This window comes from Marmota monax, unplaced genomic scaffold, assembly GCF_021218885.2.
Source record: "Marmota monax isolate L192 unplaced genomic scaffold, Marmota_monax_Labrador192_F-V1.1 WCK01_AAM20220418_F8-fsc00002, whole genome shotgun sequence".
NCBI lineage: Eukaryota > Metazoa > Chordata > Mammalia > Rodentia > Sciuridae > Marmota > Marmota monax.
The window spans coordinates 33,755,001-33,776,035 of record NW_026693571.1 but is presented as its reverse complement, the minus strand read 5'-3'; the positions used below and the strand labels follow the sequence as shown (position 1 = coordinate 33,776,035).

Genomic DNA, 21,035 nt, shown 5'->3' with positions numbered 1-21,035 from the left:
AATTTATCTATGCCTTCACTATCTTCTAATTTATTGGAGTATAAGGATTCAAAATAGTTTTTGATTATCTTCTGTATTTCTGAAGTGTCTGTTGTGATATTGCCTTTTTCATCCCGTATGCTACTAATTTGAGTTCTCTCTCTTCTTCTCTTCGCTGGCATGGCTAAGGGTCTGTCGATTTTGTTTATTTTTTCAAAGAACCAACTTTTAGTTTTGTCAATTTTTTCAATTGTTTCTTTTGTTTCGATTTCATTAATTTCAGCTCTGATTTTAATTATTTCTTGCCTTCTACTTCTTTTGCTGTTGTTTTGCTCTTCTTTTTCAAGGATTTTGAGATGAAGTATGAGATCATTTATTTGTTGGTTTTTTCTTTTTTTAAGGAATGAACTCCAAGCAATGAATTTTCCTCTTAGAACTGCTTTCAATGTGTCCCATAGATTCCGATATGTTGTGTCTGTGTTTTCATTTATCTCTAAGAATTTTTTAATTTCCTTCTTGATGTCTTCTATAACCCATTGATCATTCAGTAACCTATTGTTCATTCTCCAAGTGATGTATGCTTTTTCCTTCCTTCTTTTATCGTTGATTTTCAGTTTCATTCCATTATGATCAGATAAGATGCATGGTATTATCTCTACTCCTTTATATTGTCTAAGAGTTGCCCTGTGACATAATATATGATCTATTTTTGAGAAGGATCCATGTGCTGCTGAGAAAAAAGTGTAACTGCTTGATGTTGGGTGGTATACTCTATATATGTCAATTAGGTCTAGGTTATTAATAGTGTTATTGAGTTCTATAGTTTCCTTATTCAACTTTTGTTTGGAAGATCTGTCCAGTGGCGAGAGAGGTGTGTTGAAGTCTCCCATGATTATGGTATGGTGGTCTATTAGACTCTTGAACTTGAGAAGAGTTTGTTTGATGAACATAGCTGCACCATTGTTTGGGGCATAAATATTTATGATTGTTATGTCTTGTTGGTGTATGGTTCCCTTAAGCATTATGTAGTGTCCCTCTTTATCCCTTTTGATTAACTTTGGCTTGAAATCTATTTTATTTGATATGAGTATGGACACGCCTGCTTGTTTCCGAAGTCCATATGAGTGATATGATTTTTCCCAACCTTTCACCTTCAGCCTATGTATGTCTTTTCCTATCAAATGCGTCTCCTGTAGGCAGCATATTGTTGGGTCTTGTTTTGTGATCCATTCTACTAGCCTGTGTCTCTTAATTGGTGAGTTTAAGCCATTAACATTTAGGGTTATTATTGAGATATGGGTTGTTCTTCCAGCCATATTTGTTTATTTCTGTTACTAAACATGGTTTGTTTTCCTCTTTGAATATTCCCCCCCCCTTTACTGTCCTACCTCCCACTGTTGGTTTTCATTGTTATTTTCCATTTCCTCTTCCTGTAATGCTTTGGTGAGAATGTTTTGAAGAGATGGTTTTCTAGCTGCGAATTCTTTAAACTTTTGTTTATCGTGGAAGGTTTTAATTTCATCCTCCATCCTGAAGCTGAATTTCGCTGGATACACAATTCTTGGTTGGAACCCATTTTCTTTCAGTGTTTGAAATATGTTATTCCAGGATCTTCTAGCTTTCACTATCTTTATTTTTATGTTCTATAGACATTAAAAAGTGAGCATAATATATAGTGTTGAAAATTTTAATGATTTTTTAAAAAGAAGCAAACTGTCATGCTTTAGAATGCAATGATGACTACTCTAGGTCAGAAGAGTAGAGTGGATGATTGACTGTTTTTAGAAAAAGCTTGAAATGCACAGGTGATTTTAAGAAATGCTCTTTAAATATTTTTTTTTAAAAAATTATATTCCTTCCCAATTAAAATATGATGTGGAACTATGTTATTAATGTCTATAGAACACATTTAAATTGTAATCTAGAATGATTGATTAGACTTATTGTTGTGGTCATTGGCCAGAAATTAAATTTATAATATCTTCACTATAAGATACTGTTTTCCAAAGAATAGTTTCTAAAAATGGGAATTATTTTTCTGCTTACTTTGGGTCTTCCTCCCAATGTTTCTAAAGGATTTAATTAAATATAAAAATATGTTATTTTAAAAACAATTATTTAATAGAAATTGAAAGGAAATATAGTGTATGTATATTTATTTGCTTCTTTATTGCATATGCTGAGAATTAAATTTTTTGTTTTTAATTATAGAAATCATTTTTTTTCTATTTAGAAACATTCATTGATACCTTTAAAACCTTTATTCATTGATACCTTTAAAAATACTTAAGTATTTTTCACTTCTGAATGACTTGTAAGTCCAATAATATTTTGAATTTATACATTTTAAACCAATTAAAATATTTAATCTCATTGAATCTGGTTTAAACACTGAAATAGAAATCAACTGGTGATATTTACTTTTTCAAAGAAAAAAAATGATTTATAAAAATTATTCCTAAACATTTAATTTAGCATGTGGTGGGTACAGTGGGTAGAGTCAAAACCAATTAGCCAGTGATCAGCTTTTCTTTGAAGAGATTAAGTTTTCAGGCACTGAATCTGCCACCTTAAATACAGGCTACCTATTGTGTAGTTTATTCCTCCCATGTCATAGGGTAAATAGTGAACATTCTGAGAGTAGTTGTGTCTGCCTGAAGAATTTTCCAACAATAAGTCTTAATATCCTTTTCATAAGTGAGCATGATGTAACTTTTTCTATGCTATCATATTTGTTTAATTCTTTGCATCTCATAGAGATTTTGTGGTAAAAGCACTTATATTATTTTTGTTTTCCATTGCTATTTCTCTCTCATTTTAATCAACAGGAGTTTTCATCTAAAAAACAAAGGCAGGGACAAACTAATTTGAAAAGAAAATTTTGTTTTTTTTTTTTTTCACTGAATGGTGTATTCTACCAATATAACCCAACAATTTGATATAGTATCTGTTTTACTAAGAGCTGCATTTTTAAATATTGATTGTCGAGAACCTTAAGGCCATAAAGTGCCAAATATTTGTGATTAAATTTTTAGAATTGTATCCTCTTCACTTTTGCAAGTCTGATTGACTTCACTCTCATAACTTTTGACAAAGCAGAGTTACTGAGAACAGGAAAAATATTTAGTTTATTGGTTTGTTAATATTCCTCAAATTCTTTAATTATGTGTAGAATATCATATCATCATATAGTGAAATAATACGGTGGATTTCTTTTTATACATCGACATATTTATATTTATCTAGTTCAAATTTTAAAGTAAATTAATGGGAATCTATTAAGCTTTTAAAAAGTATTGTATGTAAGAATTTATAGTCATAGAAATATTGCTATTTTGTTATATTTCACACTGGGAGTTTATTTGACAAACTTTTAAACATCTAATTTGTTTTCTTTTAGTTTTCTTTTTTCTTAAGCAGGAGACAGACAGGAACAGGGCAGTCCATACCGTGAAGGCATCTGATTTTTATTCTTTGAGATTTATGTTTTGTGTCATACCTTTGTTTATGGTATTATTTTTTTTCCATTTTCTCTTTTATGCTGTATCAAATACCTATATTTTTGCATACATAAAACATGATTAAATTTTGGGCCTTTTTGAGGGATTGGAGCATCACTGGTGCATTCAAGGGAGGGATTTTTTCATTGTTTAATGTGACATCCACGGTGCATACTCTCATTTTTAAAAATAATTCAGTTTTGTTTGTAAACATTGTTATGAGTTTTGCTGATCTTCTAAGATTCTCTTCTTCATGTTTATTTATGTCATGAGTATATAATGAACTATGATATTTAATGAATTGTTTGTACCTTTCTTAAAATTGCTTCATTATGGAATTTCATACCATGAACTATTTGGGCATTATAACTTTGAGAATCCCAGCATTTTCAAGTTTTGTCCTCTGGGTATGTTATCAGATTTAGTCAATCTATATTCTTTGCCCAAAATATTTAGTAATTTTTAAATTCAGTAACTAGTAGAAATATGGAAAAGTATAAAATGAAATATTCCTGTATAAGTCAATATTTGTGTATTACTGCTAACTTGTTTTTTTTAATTAGGTCATTCATTTCACTTTACAAATCCATTTCATACTTGTTATTAGATCCCTCTCTGGGCGCATTGTTGGAGGTGTGTGGTGGTTCTTTACCCTGATCATAATCTCCTCCTACACGGCTAACTTAGCTGCCTTCCTGACTGTAGAGAGGATGGTGTCTCCCATCGAAAGTGCTGAGGATCTTTCTAAGCAAACAGAAATTGCTTATGGAACATTAGACTCTGGCTCCACGAAAGAGTTTTTCAGGGTAAGAGACACTGCTTTGTGGCTTCTGATTTTGTACCTAAAATTTAACCTCTTTAAATTTTGTCACCTCCTCCCCACTGCCATGATCTATGCCAAGGTGCTATATGAAAATAACCCTGTCTGTCATTCTGTGTTTGCTCTTGAATTTATCTCTATCTCTGACCCTTCCCTGTTCCTTTCCTAGCTTTGTTTCTTTGTTGATTCTTAACCCCTTTGGAGAGAAACCACAATGTTGCAATGAAATTTTAATGTTTTATAAAAATTAATTGTCCTTTTGGAACAAAACTGAAGCAAAATATAGTTAAGTTTAGATGGTTAATGTGTTTTAAACAAGGATATATATCCTTTTATGTTTCATTTTACATAAAACGTGATTGAATCTCTCTTGCATGGTGTATATTTGAAAGACCCACGTTGAAACCAGATATGCTAATTCTGTGTCAGAAAACAGATTATGTTATTAAGTGAATATTCTGAATTTTCCTTGTAACCGCTTCATGGAGAGGCTAACAAAGGCCCTCTACTTTTAAAATAGGTCACACAATCATAATGTGTCTATTAGATGTAGGTTAATATTATTCTTCCAGTTAGTGGTCCTGTATTTATAGGAAAATATCAGGGCTTCATGCTAGCATAATTTTCTTTCATTTTACTATTATTTACATAAAAGAACTCATCCTGTTGAAATGCTTAAATACAGATGATTAATTTCTGTCACAAACCAATGTATATGATGTGTGATGATCTCTGATAATCCACAAGCATCTTTGAATGTATCTGAGTTGTTGTAAGATCATGGCCAATTTATTTCATAATTAGGATTGGGACCCTCAGTTGGCCAAATGCTGAAGCAGCAGATTGTAATTTGCAGGCTATCTCCTCCTGAATTATCCCTGGTGTCTTTTCCAAATAACTTCAGCTGGGCTGAAGATACATAAGATGGAAGGAAAAGTGTGGGGGCAAAAACCACAGATAATAACAGAAAGTTAGAAATTGGGTTCAGTAAGAGTATAAGACCTTAGTACTTTCTTATGTACCTCAATTTAAGTGGAGAAGTATGATCTACCAGCAGATTTTTTGGATTCAATGAGGATCTAAGTATGAATATGGTAATACAAATTTGCTACTAATGACAGTCTGTGATCACTTCTGGATCTACATGTTGGGGTTGGGGTGTGGCTCAACGGTGGAGTGCTTGCCTAACATGCATGAAGTCCTGAGTTCAGTCCCCAGTCCCCATGCCCAAGTCTTCAAAGACAAATAGCTGCAATGATATTGGACCTACATGCAATATAGGTATGCATACTTTCAATATAACAGTGCTCTAATTTCATCGTAACAATACATTAATTAAAGTAAATTAGAATATTGAATGTTTCTTCATTAGAAATATATGTCATACATAACATGATTTGCTTTTATCTTATCTGAAAAAATGAGAAATTCTTCGAGGTAAATGAGATCTGTGAATGATACAGGAACCTGACCTGGTTTACTGAGTGATACTTTTGTTGAAAAATTATGTGTATTGTTTGTAGATGCTCTCTTGCATTTGAGTAGGCATCTGTTGAGAGAGGTACTTATCACCTTGTGTGGAAACAGTGGTACCGACTACTTTCGACCACTATCCATCCTCATGACAGAGCTTTTCAGTGTATCTTAACTCAGTCCATCAGAGAAACATGCCTTAATCAGTAAGATGCCAGGATTTCATGCTCGATGTTCTCAAATTCTCTAGTAGACAAGAAGAGAAAGCTAGAGAACTCAGAACAAAGAAATTTGCTACTATTCTTTTTCAGCACACAAATCCTTGGAGACTGAATTTGCAATATGCAGTTGTGGAATTTTCATAAGGTCATAGTGTTTACCTTTCCTACAGTAATAGAGAAATCATGGGGGATATTTAGGAAAACTGACTACTTCTATTGACATAGGTTCCCAAAGCAGTTTCCCACACTCCATTGCTTTGAAGCCTCACAATATTTCTGTCTGAAAGTTGCTATGATTTGGATGGTTTAAGTTGCCTCCAAAAGATTCATGTGCTAGAAGGTTGATCCACAGTCTGAAGATGTTGAAAGGTAGTAGAACCTTTAAGGAAAGGACCTAGCAGAAGATGATTAGGTCATTTGTGGCACAGTCTTTGGAAGGAATTAATGTATATCTCATGGGATTCTGGTTAGTTTTTGTGATAGTGGATTGTTATAATGTGAGGCTATCCCGTGCACTTGGTCTCTTTTGCATGTGACCATTTTTATTCCCTTCTCACCACCATGTTGGGTCACAGCTAAGTAGGCTGTCCCCAGAGACCAGACAGATGGTGCTTCCCAGTCTTGGACTTTCAACTTCCAAAACTCTGAACTTATTAACAATTTTGTTCAAAATAAAAATCCAACCTCAGGTAACTTGTGATAGCAACAGAAAACAGGGCGATGATTTTTGTTGGAATTTGATGCATTTTTAAACTGAAACTAATTTGAGGGACTTGACAAATTCAGGCAGCTAGTAAATATGCTGAGATATTTTACTACTAATCTGAATTCTTTACTTGCACTCTTTTTCCTTGTAAGGCAAGATATCTGAATTTATTTCACTGCTCCCTTGGTCTGTTCTTGGTCACATCCATGCTTGCTTATGTAATGCTAGAGTGTCAGTAATGACTGAAATGCAAGCAGATACCCACAGTTCCTCTCAGCATAGCTCCAAAAGAACTGGTGATAAAATGACCTAGGCTAAGTCTCAATGCATATAACATTATAGCCAGCTTCTTCTTATCTAAAGAAAGAAGAATGTGAGCTCAAAAATACTCATAAGCCACATTATTTATTGTGTTTGTGTCAGAAAGCAAAAGTTATATAGCAGCACATATTAATAGAATAAGGCTTCATCATATTATTTTGTTGAAATATATGACATGGTTGAGATTTGAAAAAATATGTATACAAAAGACTTATTTCTCTAAGGGGGATTAAATAAAAAAGTGTTCATAGTTTGTAAATAATTTTGAACAACTTTTCTTTCTATATTAATATTTCATATTTGGGTGTTATGATGATAATAGGAAAATCTTATTTTTGTTTCTGACACCCCAAATATTGACTGTGGTACTATGGTTTTCCGGCAGCATCCATAAATATTTCCTTTTGAGCACATACTTACTATTCACAGACTGTCATGTACAGTGTATTAAACAAGATGAAGACAATTTGGAGACATTTTGGAAACAAAAATATTTGATATTCATTGGTATTTTTTTTTTAATCCTAAGGTATACTGCAGTTTTTTAGCTGTAGTATGGTTGAATTTCTAAGTATCTGGGAGAAAAAGTTGCAAAGGAAATTGTATTCCAAAAATTCATATTCATCATATATCTTTCTCAATTGTTCTTTGGCTCTAGGGACTTTGGAGTCTCTGTAAGGTACATTCAGAAGAGGGTGAATGCTGACAGATTGATTGCGGTAGTGACCAGCCTCCAAGGAAAGAGGGTGTAGATGAAGTGAGCTGAAGACAGACTGAAGACATGTACTCTACACTTTGTTCTTTGGCTGTCTGTGGTACTTACTCTCAGACCCACAACCCAAGAAAATAACTAATTACATGTAGAAGAAGAAACTTTTGACAAAAAAATTGTACAAGAAGAAATTTTTTAGGGGTGAAAGGATAAACCCAGGGGCACTCTACCACTGATCTATATCCTAACCTTTTAAAAAAAATTTAATTTTTTTTTAAAGTTTTGATGAATTAAGTTGCTGAGGCTGACCTTGAACTTGTGATCCTCTTGCCTTATTATCCCAGATCCAAATTTCTGAGATTATAGGAGTGTGCCCACATACTTGGTATCATCGGCTAATCTTCAAAGCTCTAACATTTATCTTATTCTTCCTAATATGACTTATTTTGATTTTGTTGATAGCTTTCTTCCTTTGTATCCTCTTTTACAATTTAATGATTATTAGCTATATTACTATTTAAAGGTCTATTGCTGTGTTTATTATATCAACCATGGTTTTTTTTTTTTTATTTTTTATTTTTTATCTAAGCAAGAGCTTTGGATTAGTTAGCATTGGAGAAACTGGTCAGAGCACCTAGGTCATTGTCTAAATTTTAAATAACTAACTCAAGAATGAAAAACAACTTATGAACATTTAGAAGTTCATGTACATTTTAAAAATCAAATTCAGAATTCTGAGCTCTTAGTCTATTATCTCAACATTAATGAATGATTTCATGAAATCTTTGTTGAAATGAAAGCACCTTATATGCAATTATGAGATGAATATTTTGTAGTTTATAGGGACCTTTTTCATACAAAAGTGATGTTAGTTGTTCAAGTGAAAGCCTAAACTACTTTCAGATTTTAGGTTGTATTAATATTACTTTAATGAAATCAGTGTAATAGTTTTAGAAGTTCAGTTGAAGTTGCAAATTTTCTAATTTAACATATATTTTTCTTCAATGACAATCTTTCAATTAATAAAACATTTATTTAAACATTGATAAAACATTTATTTTGTTTGGCTGGAAGGAGAAAGTAAATGGAGGGCAACTACCAAGATAAGTGAGGAAAGTAAATTGGCAACTTCATGTTCTGCAGTTTTCTGCTTATACAACCCATGCACGTTACTTATACAGAGTGAATGATAACACCTGAATCATTTTGGAGTTGCTGATCATTCTAATTATAGTGCCACTGTAGCCCACCTATAATTAAGAAAGAATTAGGCTTTCAATTAGAAACTACTGTTTTTAGAATTTCACATTTTGATAATTTCTTCTCTCAATAAAATAGGACAGATCTTCAATTATGTGATTGTGTTGTAGATAATGATTTTATAGAACCTATATGCATTATGTTCCCATGAAACTTAAGTTTTTAGGACAGAAAATGACTTTTGTATATAAACCTATCATTGGCCTGTTAATTCATCAATCCATGTGACACTATGATTAACTTGCAGATTGGAACCTGCCTCCTCATCCCTGTCCTAAATCTTCACACTACAACCTCTGGTTCTCTTATCTGTAAAGATGAGGGGCATGGTGCACTGTCTACAAAATAGATCTACTTTAATCATTTCAATTTGATAAAGAAAAGACTCTAAACCATTGCCAAAATAAAGGTGTTTCCCTGCTCACTTAATGGAACCAATCATTCCCATTTGCAAAGGATAAATTTAGTCTAATTAAATCCATTAAAGTAGGCTATTGTTACCCAGCATCAGTCTTTTTGCAGAGTTTTGAAATAGTATTAATGATAGACAACTAGTAATAAGGCAACTGTTCCTTATTTAAGTGAAAAGATTAGTTTGGAACTCTCATATATATATATATATATACACACATACACATAATATATGCATATATGATTACCAGAGAATGATAACAATTAGGAGTTTCCTTTTAAGAGGCAGCAATCTTTTCTTCTTACTTCATCTGTGGCATAATATACACTAATTTATATTTCCACATAAATACAAATTGAAATACATTTATAGGTAAAAATGTTCTAGCCATTATAGCAGTTCCCCTGTAGAACTATATTGTTATAATTTTCCAGTTACTGTTTTCATTTAGCAACAATACATGATTGTTTCTTCATCAATATGATGTACAGAACAGATATCACTAATTTGGGGTTATTTTCCATGTTATTTTATTTCTTCTGGGTACTGCTAATTATTACTCTGCCACAGTATTGCCCATTTATGTGCAAGCAGGAATATGGAGGTCTAGCTTTTTGAATATCAGTACACATATATATTCCATCTTTCAAATTTTTTAGAAATGAAGTGAGTATAGCTATATGTATATTCCCATATATGTGGAAAGTTACTTGTATCAGAATATATGTTTTACAGATTTTCACAAGTGCTTAAATAGTTAAATAGTTTCTAAATTAGTAGGCATTAGATACATGCTGAATATAAGTACATAAGCAATAAATAGTGCTGTGCATATAAGTCAGCTCATGCATGGTTAGTCATATCTATTACCAATTTCTCCTCCTTGGTTTTTCTGTGGACTTTATTATAGCAGAACAATCTGCACAGCTGACAACTCTCATGCCCAAGCCTTCTTTAAATGATCCAGTACAAGTTGAATCATTTCCTTTCTGGTTGGCAGTTTTTCTTTTTCTGACATTTTAATTTTTCTCACAATTCCACAGAACATCTGAGAAAGCACTGAGTTTGTGAAGACTTTAAGGACACAATCAGTCTAAGCTGCCTGGAAAGAGACTCTGTCCTCTGTCTCAATTCAGCTGGCTCTAGCTAGGTGAACCGTGCAGGAAAGATCAAAATTTTAGATGACTTTGCCATTGTTTCCTTTAAAAAGTATTGCTCCCTTTCAGGTCCATGCAGTTCATGTAGTGGTCCTCAAATTTCATAGGACTGGACAACTAAAGACATGTAGACAACGCCAGAGAGATCATTTGTTTTCAGTGGCCCAAGTACTAAGAAAGGGAAACGTCTTGTCTATTTCTTGAATTATGACTGTCGTGCACAGTGATAGCTTCTTCCAGGGTGAAGGGGTTCTTTTAGTGACTTTCATCCCACAGCTATTCTCTGCAAAGGTCTGTGCTCTCTACCCATCCAACTGGGTCATTGAGGAAACCACCTTAAGTTCTACTGGCTTAACACTTAGATCAGATCAGGTTACAGGAACGTTATTGTTCCAACAAAAAGAAAGCATTCCTTTTCACACCAACTGCAGATCATGAGGACAATTAATATAGCTAGAAAAGTTAACACAGTACAGAAATAATTTGGGACTAAATCTTTCATTTAAAAACCCTTTAAAAATTCCCATTTGGATGCTTTGCAGTGAAGATGAATTTAAGAATAAAGAGTACAGATACTCCAGATGACTTAGTGTTCAATTCACTTTATGGTTGTAAGGAAAATAATCATCTGAATTTTCCACACTAGGTGTGAAAATAAACATAGTAATAATTAGCTGGAGAGCTTTGTGCAGAGAGAATAGAATCATGCTATTAGAATCAAATATCAACTAAATATAAATATTGTTGATAAAATTTTCAGAATTCTTTAACTGACTTTTGATATTTTTAAAAAGGCATTTCCAGCCATGTGATTTTGCTAGCATATTATAAATATAAATATGAAAATATGAAATTACTCTTTTGAATTTTATATATATATATAATTTTTATTATTATTATTTTTAATGGAAGTTCATTCTTAAAATGGCAGAAAGAATGTGGACTTGAGCTAAAGTAATTAAAGTATGGAAGACAATGTTTAATAATAAAACATCTTTGATCATTTTATCAGAAAGGTTTAGATTAGTGTCCTTAAACCTCTATTTCAAGCAAGCATGAATCAAACATTAGCTTTTTTGGAGGCCAAGGCAGGAGGATCTCAAATTTGAGGCCAGCCTGTGCAATTTAGTGAAATTATCTCAAATCAAAATAAAAAGGATTGGAGATGTAGCTCAGAGGTAGAACACTCGTAGATTCAATCCTGAGTACTAAACACTTTAACAAACATTTATTTGGGGACACAGATACCGTTTCTGCATATGCATTAATAACGTGAGAGTCAAGGGTAAGAAATGTAGAATATGCTAATACCAGTTTTGAGATCAGGAACAGGTCCTTGTTCCCAGTGATGATTAAACACCTGAACACACTGAGGCAAGCATAGGAAGCAAGTTTTATTTAAGAACGGAACAGACACAAGACTTCTCTGAAGAGAAGGGGCCCCAGAGCTGGGTATCCATGGGACGGGTGCATCTTCCTAATTTATAGACCTAAGACCCCTGTTTTAATTATTGTCTCTCTTTCTTCCCCATAAAGGTAACCAAGGGCAGGCTCGGGAGGTTTTTGGTAACCCACAGTGCAGAGGAATACAGTCACAGAAGTTAACCATTAGTAGTCCACTGTTTTCTCTTTGATAACCAGTCTTCATCTTCTTTCAACCCCCATCATTCATTACCTGATTACCTTTAACCCTGCCTTAGTTTGCTGAGAAATGTGACATATCCTGTCCACTTAGGCCAGGTGGGGGGTGCAGGCAAGTTGGTTTTTTGGCAAAAAAAAAAGCATGTGGGGGTCAGCACAGTAGTCCCATTTTATAGGATTATTCTCTTAACCTCGTGTTCCCCCATTCTCATCTATCTGTCCCTTATGAAATCAACATCTTTGATTTCCTGAAGGAATTCAGACTGATAAACCAAAAGGCCCATTTGTGGCCCATCATGGCCCTACATCATGGCGGGTAGTTTCCTGGTGCTGTCTGATTTTGCAACCATGTGTCTTTTTATGTTATTTCCCCTAAGGTGCAAGGTTTTTGTTTATTTGCTTATTTTAAAATCAAATGGAGTCCTTTTTTATTTTTCCCTTAAATCACAATTTCTTAAGATTATTTGAAAAAATTTGGCCATTGTATTGGGCTCCTTTCTTTCTTATTTGTAACTGTGGAATATTGAAACACTATTGGAGCCTATTAATGGGATACATAGAGATGCTAAAGTCTTAGGAGGTGGGAATAGAGTGCAGTGCAAATGGTCCAGTAGTGTGTCTGTTTTCTTAAAAAAAAAATGTGATGCCCTGAAAATTTGTTCATTTATGCAAAAAAGAATCTCATAGCCTTTTAGGCTAGAACAATTAATCAACACAACCAGGTTTTATTCGTAATTACATCCGCCTTTCAATTATTTAAACACACACACTCATACACTTAAAAGTTGTTGAGGTTGGATCAAAATGCTGCAGAGAAGTTCTTTATGCATCATTTGATCTCTGATAGCCTTGCTATCTTGAAACATAGGGATTCAATTACAAATAAACTCCCAAGTGCTGTTCATATCAGAAATATTGTTGCATTATTGAGTTCACCTTCCAAAGGTGTTCTTGAACATGCCTTATAAATCTTTTTTTTTTTTTTGGTACAGGGGCTCAAACACTGAGCCACATCCCCAGCCCTATTTTGTATTTTATTTAGAGACAGAGTCTCACTGAGTTGCTTATCACCTCACTTTTGCTGAGGCTGGCTTTGAACTCATGATCCTCCTGCCTCAGCCTCCTGAGCTACTGGGATTACAGGTGTGTGCTACTGTGCCTGATTGCCATATGAATCTTAACCTACTATTTTTCTTATCCTCAAATTCCATTTTGCTTTAGATTTTATTCTTACAGTTTTTAGAAAGTTCTTTTGAAATTAAAACTAGCCTCCCAAATATTTTCATTCATTGGTCCTCATTCTGACTTACATAATTTTTTGCTTTTCCATTTGACAGATGTCTCAAACATAGGTAGATAAGTATTGTCTCTTTCTTAAATTTTCTCACTCAGAATTCTGAATTCTCTAAATCATTCTTTCAACACGTTTCGAACACTTTATTATGGCTATCCAAACTTGGGGATGTAGGTTTGCTAATGTTATGTTTGCAACTGGTATCTGGAACTAGAGTGTGATCTGGTCTACTTATAGAGGATGTTGGCCTGAGCCTGAAAATTAAAATTTCAGACCAGTTTCAACCTGGGTCTTTGTGTTTTTCAGGCATCACAACTTTTGCATGAATACAAAACAAAATAAAACAAAACACTCTGTTGCTAAGGCAAGTATTCTGCAGTCAGTGCAGTCCAACCATTGACCTTACCCCATCCCTGATCACTTACTTCACTTATACATCCTGCATGGTCCTCAGTGCATTGGCATTTCAAATTCTGTTATCTGACATTTTTGTTAGTTTTCACAACTGTGACAAAAAGACCTGATGAGAACAATTTTAGAGATGGAAAAGTCTATTTGGGTCTCACAGTTCCAGAGGTCTCAGTCCATAGATGGCTGGCTTCATTCCTCTGGGCCCAAGTGAGGCAGAACATCATGGTGGAAGGGTGTGGAGAAGGAAAGCAGCTCAGGACATGACAACTGGGAAACAGAGCACTACACTCACCAGAGACAAAATATAAACCCTGAAGGCATCCCTATTTCTTCTAGTTACACCCTCCCTTCCTGTAGTTTCTACCCAGTTAGTCTGTACCAGTGAATTGAAGCAGTGATTAGGTTAAAGCTCTCATAACTCAATCATTTCACCTCAAAATTTTCTTACATTGTCTGATACATCAGCTGTTGGGGGACACCTTGTATCTAAATTATAACATTTAGACTCTATTATTTTATTTCAAACCTTCAAGTTTATTAGCTTCTGTGGTAAATGAGTTGAATTAATAGCTTGCCATACATTTGTGGTTTACTGAAAACCTGGATAATTTAAATATGGATTGTGGTAAGCCTCATGTCTTCCATTCTGTGAATATAAATTGATTGCGGCCAACATGCTGGGTTTTGTATTTATCCTTGTTAAATTTCACTTTGCTTTTTGGCTTATTGTTGCAAGCCCATACAATTTTAATACTGATTCTATCATCTACTATGATAATATTGCAAATTTGAAGTAAAAGGCAAATATTTGGGATATTTGCCTTTTATGTCAGCAACCTAATTGTAAACTAAAATACTGGACAAATGGGACTGGGAATAGATTCAATGGTATGATGACAGCTTTCATTCATATCAGTATTTGCATATTAATAAGTAATAACCAGCAGGGCTCCATCGTGCAAGCCTGTAATCCCAGCAGTTCTGGAGGCTGAGGAAAGAGGATCTTGAGTTCAAAGCCAGCCTCAGCAAAAGGGAGGCACTAAGCAACTCAGTGAGAGCCTATGTTAAATTAAAATACAAAATAGGGCTGGGGATGTGGCTGTATTGCCTAGTGCCCTGAAATTCAATCTCCCATACTGCCCCCCCCCCAAAAAAAGGTAGTAGCCAATGCTTTTGAGTATGTTTTTATTGTAAACCAACAAAATTCTGATAACCCTCATTCTTTAATCCATGAAAATACTATTAGATATATTGTTAAATAGCTTGATGATTAGGGTGTGGTGGCACATGCCTGTAATCCCAGCAGTTTAGGAGGCTGAGGCAGGAGGCTCATGAATTCAAAGCCAGCCTAAAAATTAAGTGAGACCCTAAACAACTGTCTCTAAATATATATATATTTATTCATATAAAGAGTTGGGGATGTTGCTCAGTGGGTAACCACCCCTGGGTTCTATCCCAGGTACAAAAAAAAAAAAAAAACCTTTGATACCAAACCTATTATCTATTCACAATACACCTTGAATGGGCTGATTAAGTAACCCTATTAAAGTAAAATATGTAGGAATACAATTGCTCTTTACTTTTCACTAGAAATCCACTTTGTATGCACACATGTGCACATACATGTAGTTAACATATAAGATATAATTAGTAGGATATTCCATTAATGCTATTACTTACCATTTATTAGGGAATGAAAACACATGGAAATATCATTGCATTTTAAATTTTAAAAACATTGTTTCCCAAGGAGAAAATTACCAAAGAATATGACGGTATTAATAATGCATGTATTAATTTAACTATGTATTTATCATATCTGAGAGTAATTTCAGAATGCCAAAAGAGCTCTGAGACTGAGCTTTACTTTTAGTTGATTAAAATGCTGTTGAAAATATAATTTACTCAGGTATCAGTTAGCCTATAAATAAATTATATACAAATATTTAACTGGATTTTTTTCTAAAATTTTATAATATTCTCAAGTGACTTTTTAAGAGAACACTATTTATCTAAGCACTGTGTCTCAGTTTAGTCTGTATGTACATGTTTGAAGATATGGATATCTGGAATTCATTTCTGGTTCTTTTATGAGCTAACAATCTGCTGTTATAGGAAAGAAAATCTTTCTGAGCCTTGTTCCTCAAATAAAGGGCTTGGAATGTAAGATGAGATTTGTAAGTTCTGTTATGTTACCAATCATTTGAAAATCTTAAACTGTTAAAAATATTTATAATTATAGACTTCAATAATTGCCATTTCAATTTTTAAGAAGCTGAGAAATTTTGTCATTTTAGTGTTACAAGCATAGTTTGATATGGACCTCAATATTATTTGAAATTTTTTTATTTGAAAAAATGTTTAATGTAGATTAGTCATATGGAAAAATCCTCATGAAAACAAACATATCAAATCACACTTCTATAAAATATGTCATAATCCTTTACAAGTAACTTATTTAATAAATTGTAATTTTGAAAAAGAGAAGGAAAATGTGAGATCCCCTATGAAATGTTCCTAATTACCTAACACGTCTTATATTAATGATTCTAAAAATATTTTCCACTCACTTGATTCTTGACATCATTAAACTGAGAATTTGAATATAAATCTTTTAATACAAAATTATAGTTTTAATATCAAAGTTTAATAGGAGCTAATAAACAAAGGAATGCTTATCTAAGGAAATATTTTAAATATTTAAAAAATGTACTAACGGTTGGGTCTCCCCCTCTCTAGTGCCCCTGTTATAGCCCCTCTTCTATCTAAAAGTAATTTATAGCAAAATAAAATTAAATCAAAGAAATCTTAATATTTTAATTTCAATATTACTTTCACATTTTTACTGTGTATCATGAGTCTTCAGTAGTTCAACGTCTCTTTGAATTAAGCTGAAATAATGTTGACTTTTAAATCTTCATCTTCCAATAGTTTGCTTAGCCTTATGTATTAAACATAAATGGTATTAAAATGTAAAGAACTATAAAATTATTTTTGCAAAACTATAGCAAGACAAATTGTAGCAAGAGAAAAGCCTGTGATCTTACTACACAGACTTCCATAAAAGTCAGGAAGTAGGGAAGAAAAGAAAAAAGTGTTTAGAGAAGTAAGAGAAGATAAGAGAAAGCATTGGGTTTCCATGAGCTAAAGGAGGACAATGTATGAACGAAATTTGTACAGTGGATCTACATACAGCATAGTTCTTGTAGTGCATGGAAATGTACACAAAGCGTATTACTTTAGCACAATGTGTATGTATGGTACACTTAAAAATGACTAAGTGGTAAATTTGATGTCATATATTTTTTCATAATTAAAAATGTTATGGAGCAGTTAGAAACAACAGCATGAATTCTTTCTGCATTGCATAGTTTCTTTTCCTGAACCCAAACTCAGATTAGAATTACAAATGATAGGAAAATATGCACTTTCTTTAAAAAGTCAATATGATTTGCATGTGTTCCCTCTTCAACTGTGCTAAAATGTGCTCAAATTTAAACATGATTTAGGAAGGTAGTGAACATCATTGCTGGCTGTTCATCTTCTAAGTCCACACAAAGGGACTAATTGAGACAATTTGATCAGTATTTGATTTGCATTTTTCAGACAATTGCTTAAATTTTCCTGGGTGCTTTTGATGTAGGACATTGAATGCTTGTAACATGAATTGCTGGAATTTGGAACTTTAACAGGAAGCACTGTTTATAATATATTACCTTAGCTGACCACATGGGAATTTTAAAATCTGGAATAAAAATCTTCATTTTTTAAAAGCATATTTGTAAATATGTTCTAAGAAATGAGTGGTTCAGAGGCTGGAGTCTCTATTAAGAATGTGGTCTGATTCTTTTTTTGTTCTTTCAAAAGTAGTTATAAAAGGCTGAGGCTGTAGCTCAGTGGAAAAGTGTTTGCCTCGCATGCATGAGTTCCATGGTCACCACCAAATAAAAATATATAAAGATGCTGTGTGTTCATCTACAACTAAAAAATGTTTTTTAAAAAGTAGGTATAAAATACAAATCAACAAATATCTCACTCTAATGAGTGGTGATTACTGACATAACAGTATCAGACTCTATGAACTATGTAGGTGTGCACCTTTGGCTAAGTTTGCTCAAACGATAGTTCTTGAAGAGATATGGTTATGAAATCATCTCATTAACTTTAAAAAAAATTATTTTTTCTTTTAGTTTTTTAGTTATACATGGCAGTAGAATCTATTTGATATATTTATACAAGCATGTAATGAATATATCTTATTCGAATTAGGAATCCAGGCTTGTGGATATAAATGATGTTGAGATTCACTGTGGTGTATTCATATATGTACATAGAGCTCATTAAAAATAAGTGAACAGTAAACTAACAACTAGGAGACAAATGAATTAACTTATTAGGAAAAAATATTGTAACTTACAAAAATTCTTACTTATGAAAGAAAGCTACTTTTAACCTGATGCATCATTAGCAATGTTCATTGTAAGGTCTTGGATAATTTGTAGATTTTTATTATTCTAAAATTATATCATAAAATCAATCTAAAAAACATGTCATGCATGTTACAGTATCTGTAAAGTTCTTTCATTAAAACTTGAGTGGTTTATCTTAATAGAACTTGTAGTTCTAGATGAAGTAACAATGCCAGATCTTGTATATTTTTAAATAGTTCAAAACTGGGAAGATAGAAATCAAGAAACTCAGTCAAAACACTATAGCTAGATACATTTTTCTGTATTACATTGCAAAATCTGTTAATTCCTAGAAATAATATATTTGTACTTTGAGAAATATTCTTAAAATTAACTAAAATCTTTTATGAATAAAACAAAATTTCATTGCTAATATTTGGATTTTCTCAAAGGATATTCACATTACAAAGCATTATTTTAATTGACATGTTAATGGATGATTTGAATAGATAATTATGTAATTTCATTTTGAATTCTTCTTTATCAGTTTATGATATTGTTCCAAAACATTTCAACATCATGATTTTATGGGTGTTCATATTACAGAGAAACTTTGGAATTTAATAAGATTGCATGCAATTTAATCTAACTCATATACTGTAGCATCTTGCAATTGGTGGAGAATAGGAAGGCAGAATATAGGAAAAATAATATAAACAATTTCTACTGGAGGCAAAGATCTGGAAAAAGCAAAACTGTCATTTTCCTAATTAAATCCCCAAATATTCAACAGCAGACATTTATCAAGAACCTAGTACATGAAATATATTGTGCCAATCATTGTAAAGGCCTTAAGGGTAAAATTTTTCTAGTTGAGTTATTGGCAGAACTTTCCATCTTGTAGTTGTGTGTTCATAGCCCAGAGCAAGCCTGATCCACAGGGTAATGCATTTTCAAATCTAGTATCACAAGAATTGATACTATCTAGTAAGAGAAATAGATTGAAGAGTGCTTCAGGTAATGATTGGATGATAGAAACAATATTAAAAAGTGAGAAATATTGATATGTATTTAAGATGAAAGTATTCTGGATGGAGAATACCTGTCTTCTCACTGCATAACCACTGGACTGAAATTGTCCCCAAGCCCTGTCTCAGTATAGCTGTCCCTATTCAGTTGGTGACAGTATAGAAAGGCTACACTGTCTAGTTTCTTTCCCTGTGAGGTGAGTGGTAAACCTCAGTGATGAAAACCTATCCTTCCTCTATTGGTGCTTGACCCTTGATTGTCAGATTGTCACCAAAATGCTTTCATATGTAAATCTGCCTGACTTCCTAGGACAGCATTCTAAATAAATCTGTATTTCTCATATATCTGCTATAATGAATTGACTTAGACTTGCTTTCTGTAAGATAAAGGTTATAATTTTAAAATTCCTTGGAATAAACATCAAATGAGACACCCCCCCAAAAAAATCTCATGAGTTTTAAAAGTTTTCAATATCAATTTTCCATTCCAAGCCTCCTCCTACATTACAATAACAAAAGGGATTATTCAAAGTCACCTTCCCAAAAGGGATTAAAATCATTTGAGAAAACTGCATAGAAAAATAAGCAGACTTCCAAATGCTTTGACTTTCCAACTCCATGCTCAGTCTCTTTTAGCTCTGAACAGGAAATATTCAAAGATTCTTTTGATGTCTATCTTTGCTTTTGAATCAGTTTTTAAGATAATTGTCCCTTCGATAATATGGTTTCAATTAGCCCTTCTTTGTTTCCTATCACCCATAAAAAGGTTTACACCTTGAAATGATTAGTATTTTGGTGTTTAAATATTCAAAAGAGAAATTTCCTGGTTTAGTTCATAGAAAATTTAAATGGCCAATAAATACTTTTTAAAAGATTTGTCTTATTCTAGATTTATCCATTCTATATCTAATGGAAGTTTTCAGTATTTCTATATTCTTCAGCAAATGGGCATTACCTTATGATCTCACCACTTGCTTATCTATGAATATACATTACAGACTCTTGTTCTGCCAATAATTATGGATAGATCATGTAGTATCTGGGAAGCACAAATATTCTTTTGGGTTGTATTTTAAGTTGAATTAGTCTTATTGATAGTATGGTGCATTTATTAATTGTGACTCCTTAAAATTGCTTCTTGGTATATAGTAGCTTGTTTGCCATAGCAAATTGTTCGAGATCCTCATAATATAAAGCCAAATTATTTTACATAAGGATAGAATTGCTATTCATGGAGAATGTTAAAAAATGAATATTTGTCACAAGCCTATGTCCCATCTCTAACGGCATTGAAATAGTACTATTTCTTTTTGTGTTTTGTCAAAACCTATTAGACCATCTCTTAGCTTTCTTGGGCTTCTTACTTTTTCTGCAGAGATCTAAAATTGCAGTGTTTGATAAAATGTGGACCTACATGAGAAGTGCAGAGCCCTCTGTGTTTGTGAGGACTACAGCTGAAGGAGTAGCCAGAGTAAGAAAGTCTAAAGGAAAATATGCCTACTTGCTGGAGTCCACTATGAATGAATACATCGAACAAAGGAAGCCCTGCGACACCATGAAAGTTGGTGGAAACCTGGATTCCAAAGGCTATGGCATCGCTACACCTAAAGGATCCTCATTAAGGTGGGTGGAATAGTATAACAATGTGCTAAATGTTGTTATAGTATCCCACCTACCCTGATGTGTCTTTA

The 21,035-nt window shown here is 33.0% G+C and overlaps 1 protein-coding gene across 3 annotated transcripts in view; it reads left to right on the top strand.

Moving 5' to 3' along the window:
• Gria2 (glutamate ionotropic receptor AMPA type subunit 2) overlaps positions 1-21,035 on the top strand; it is a 152,947-nt gene that overhangs the window by 126,272 nt on the left and 5,640 nt on the right. For all 3 annotated transcript variants that reach the window (XM_058583885.1, XM_058583886.1, XM_058583884.1), the window contains exons 12-13: positions 4,087-4,285; positions 20,720-20,967. In XM_058583885.1, coding sequence (XP_058439868.1) covers positions 4,087-4,285; positions 20,720-20,967 — 447 coding nt within the window. The remainder of the gene's footprint in view (positions 1-4,086; positions 4,286-20,719; positions 20,968-21,035) is intronic.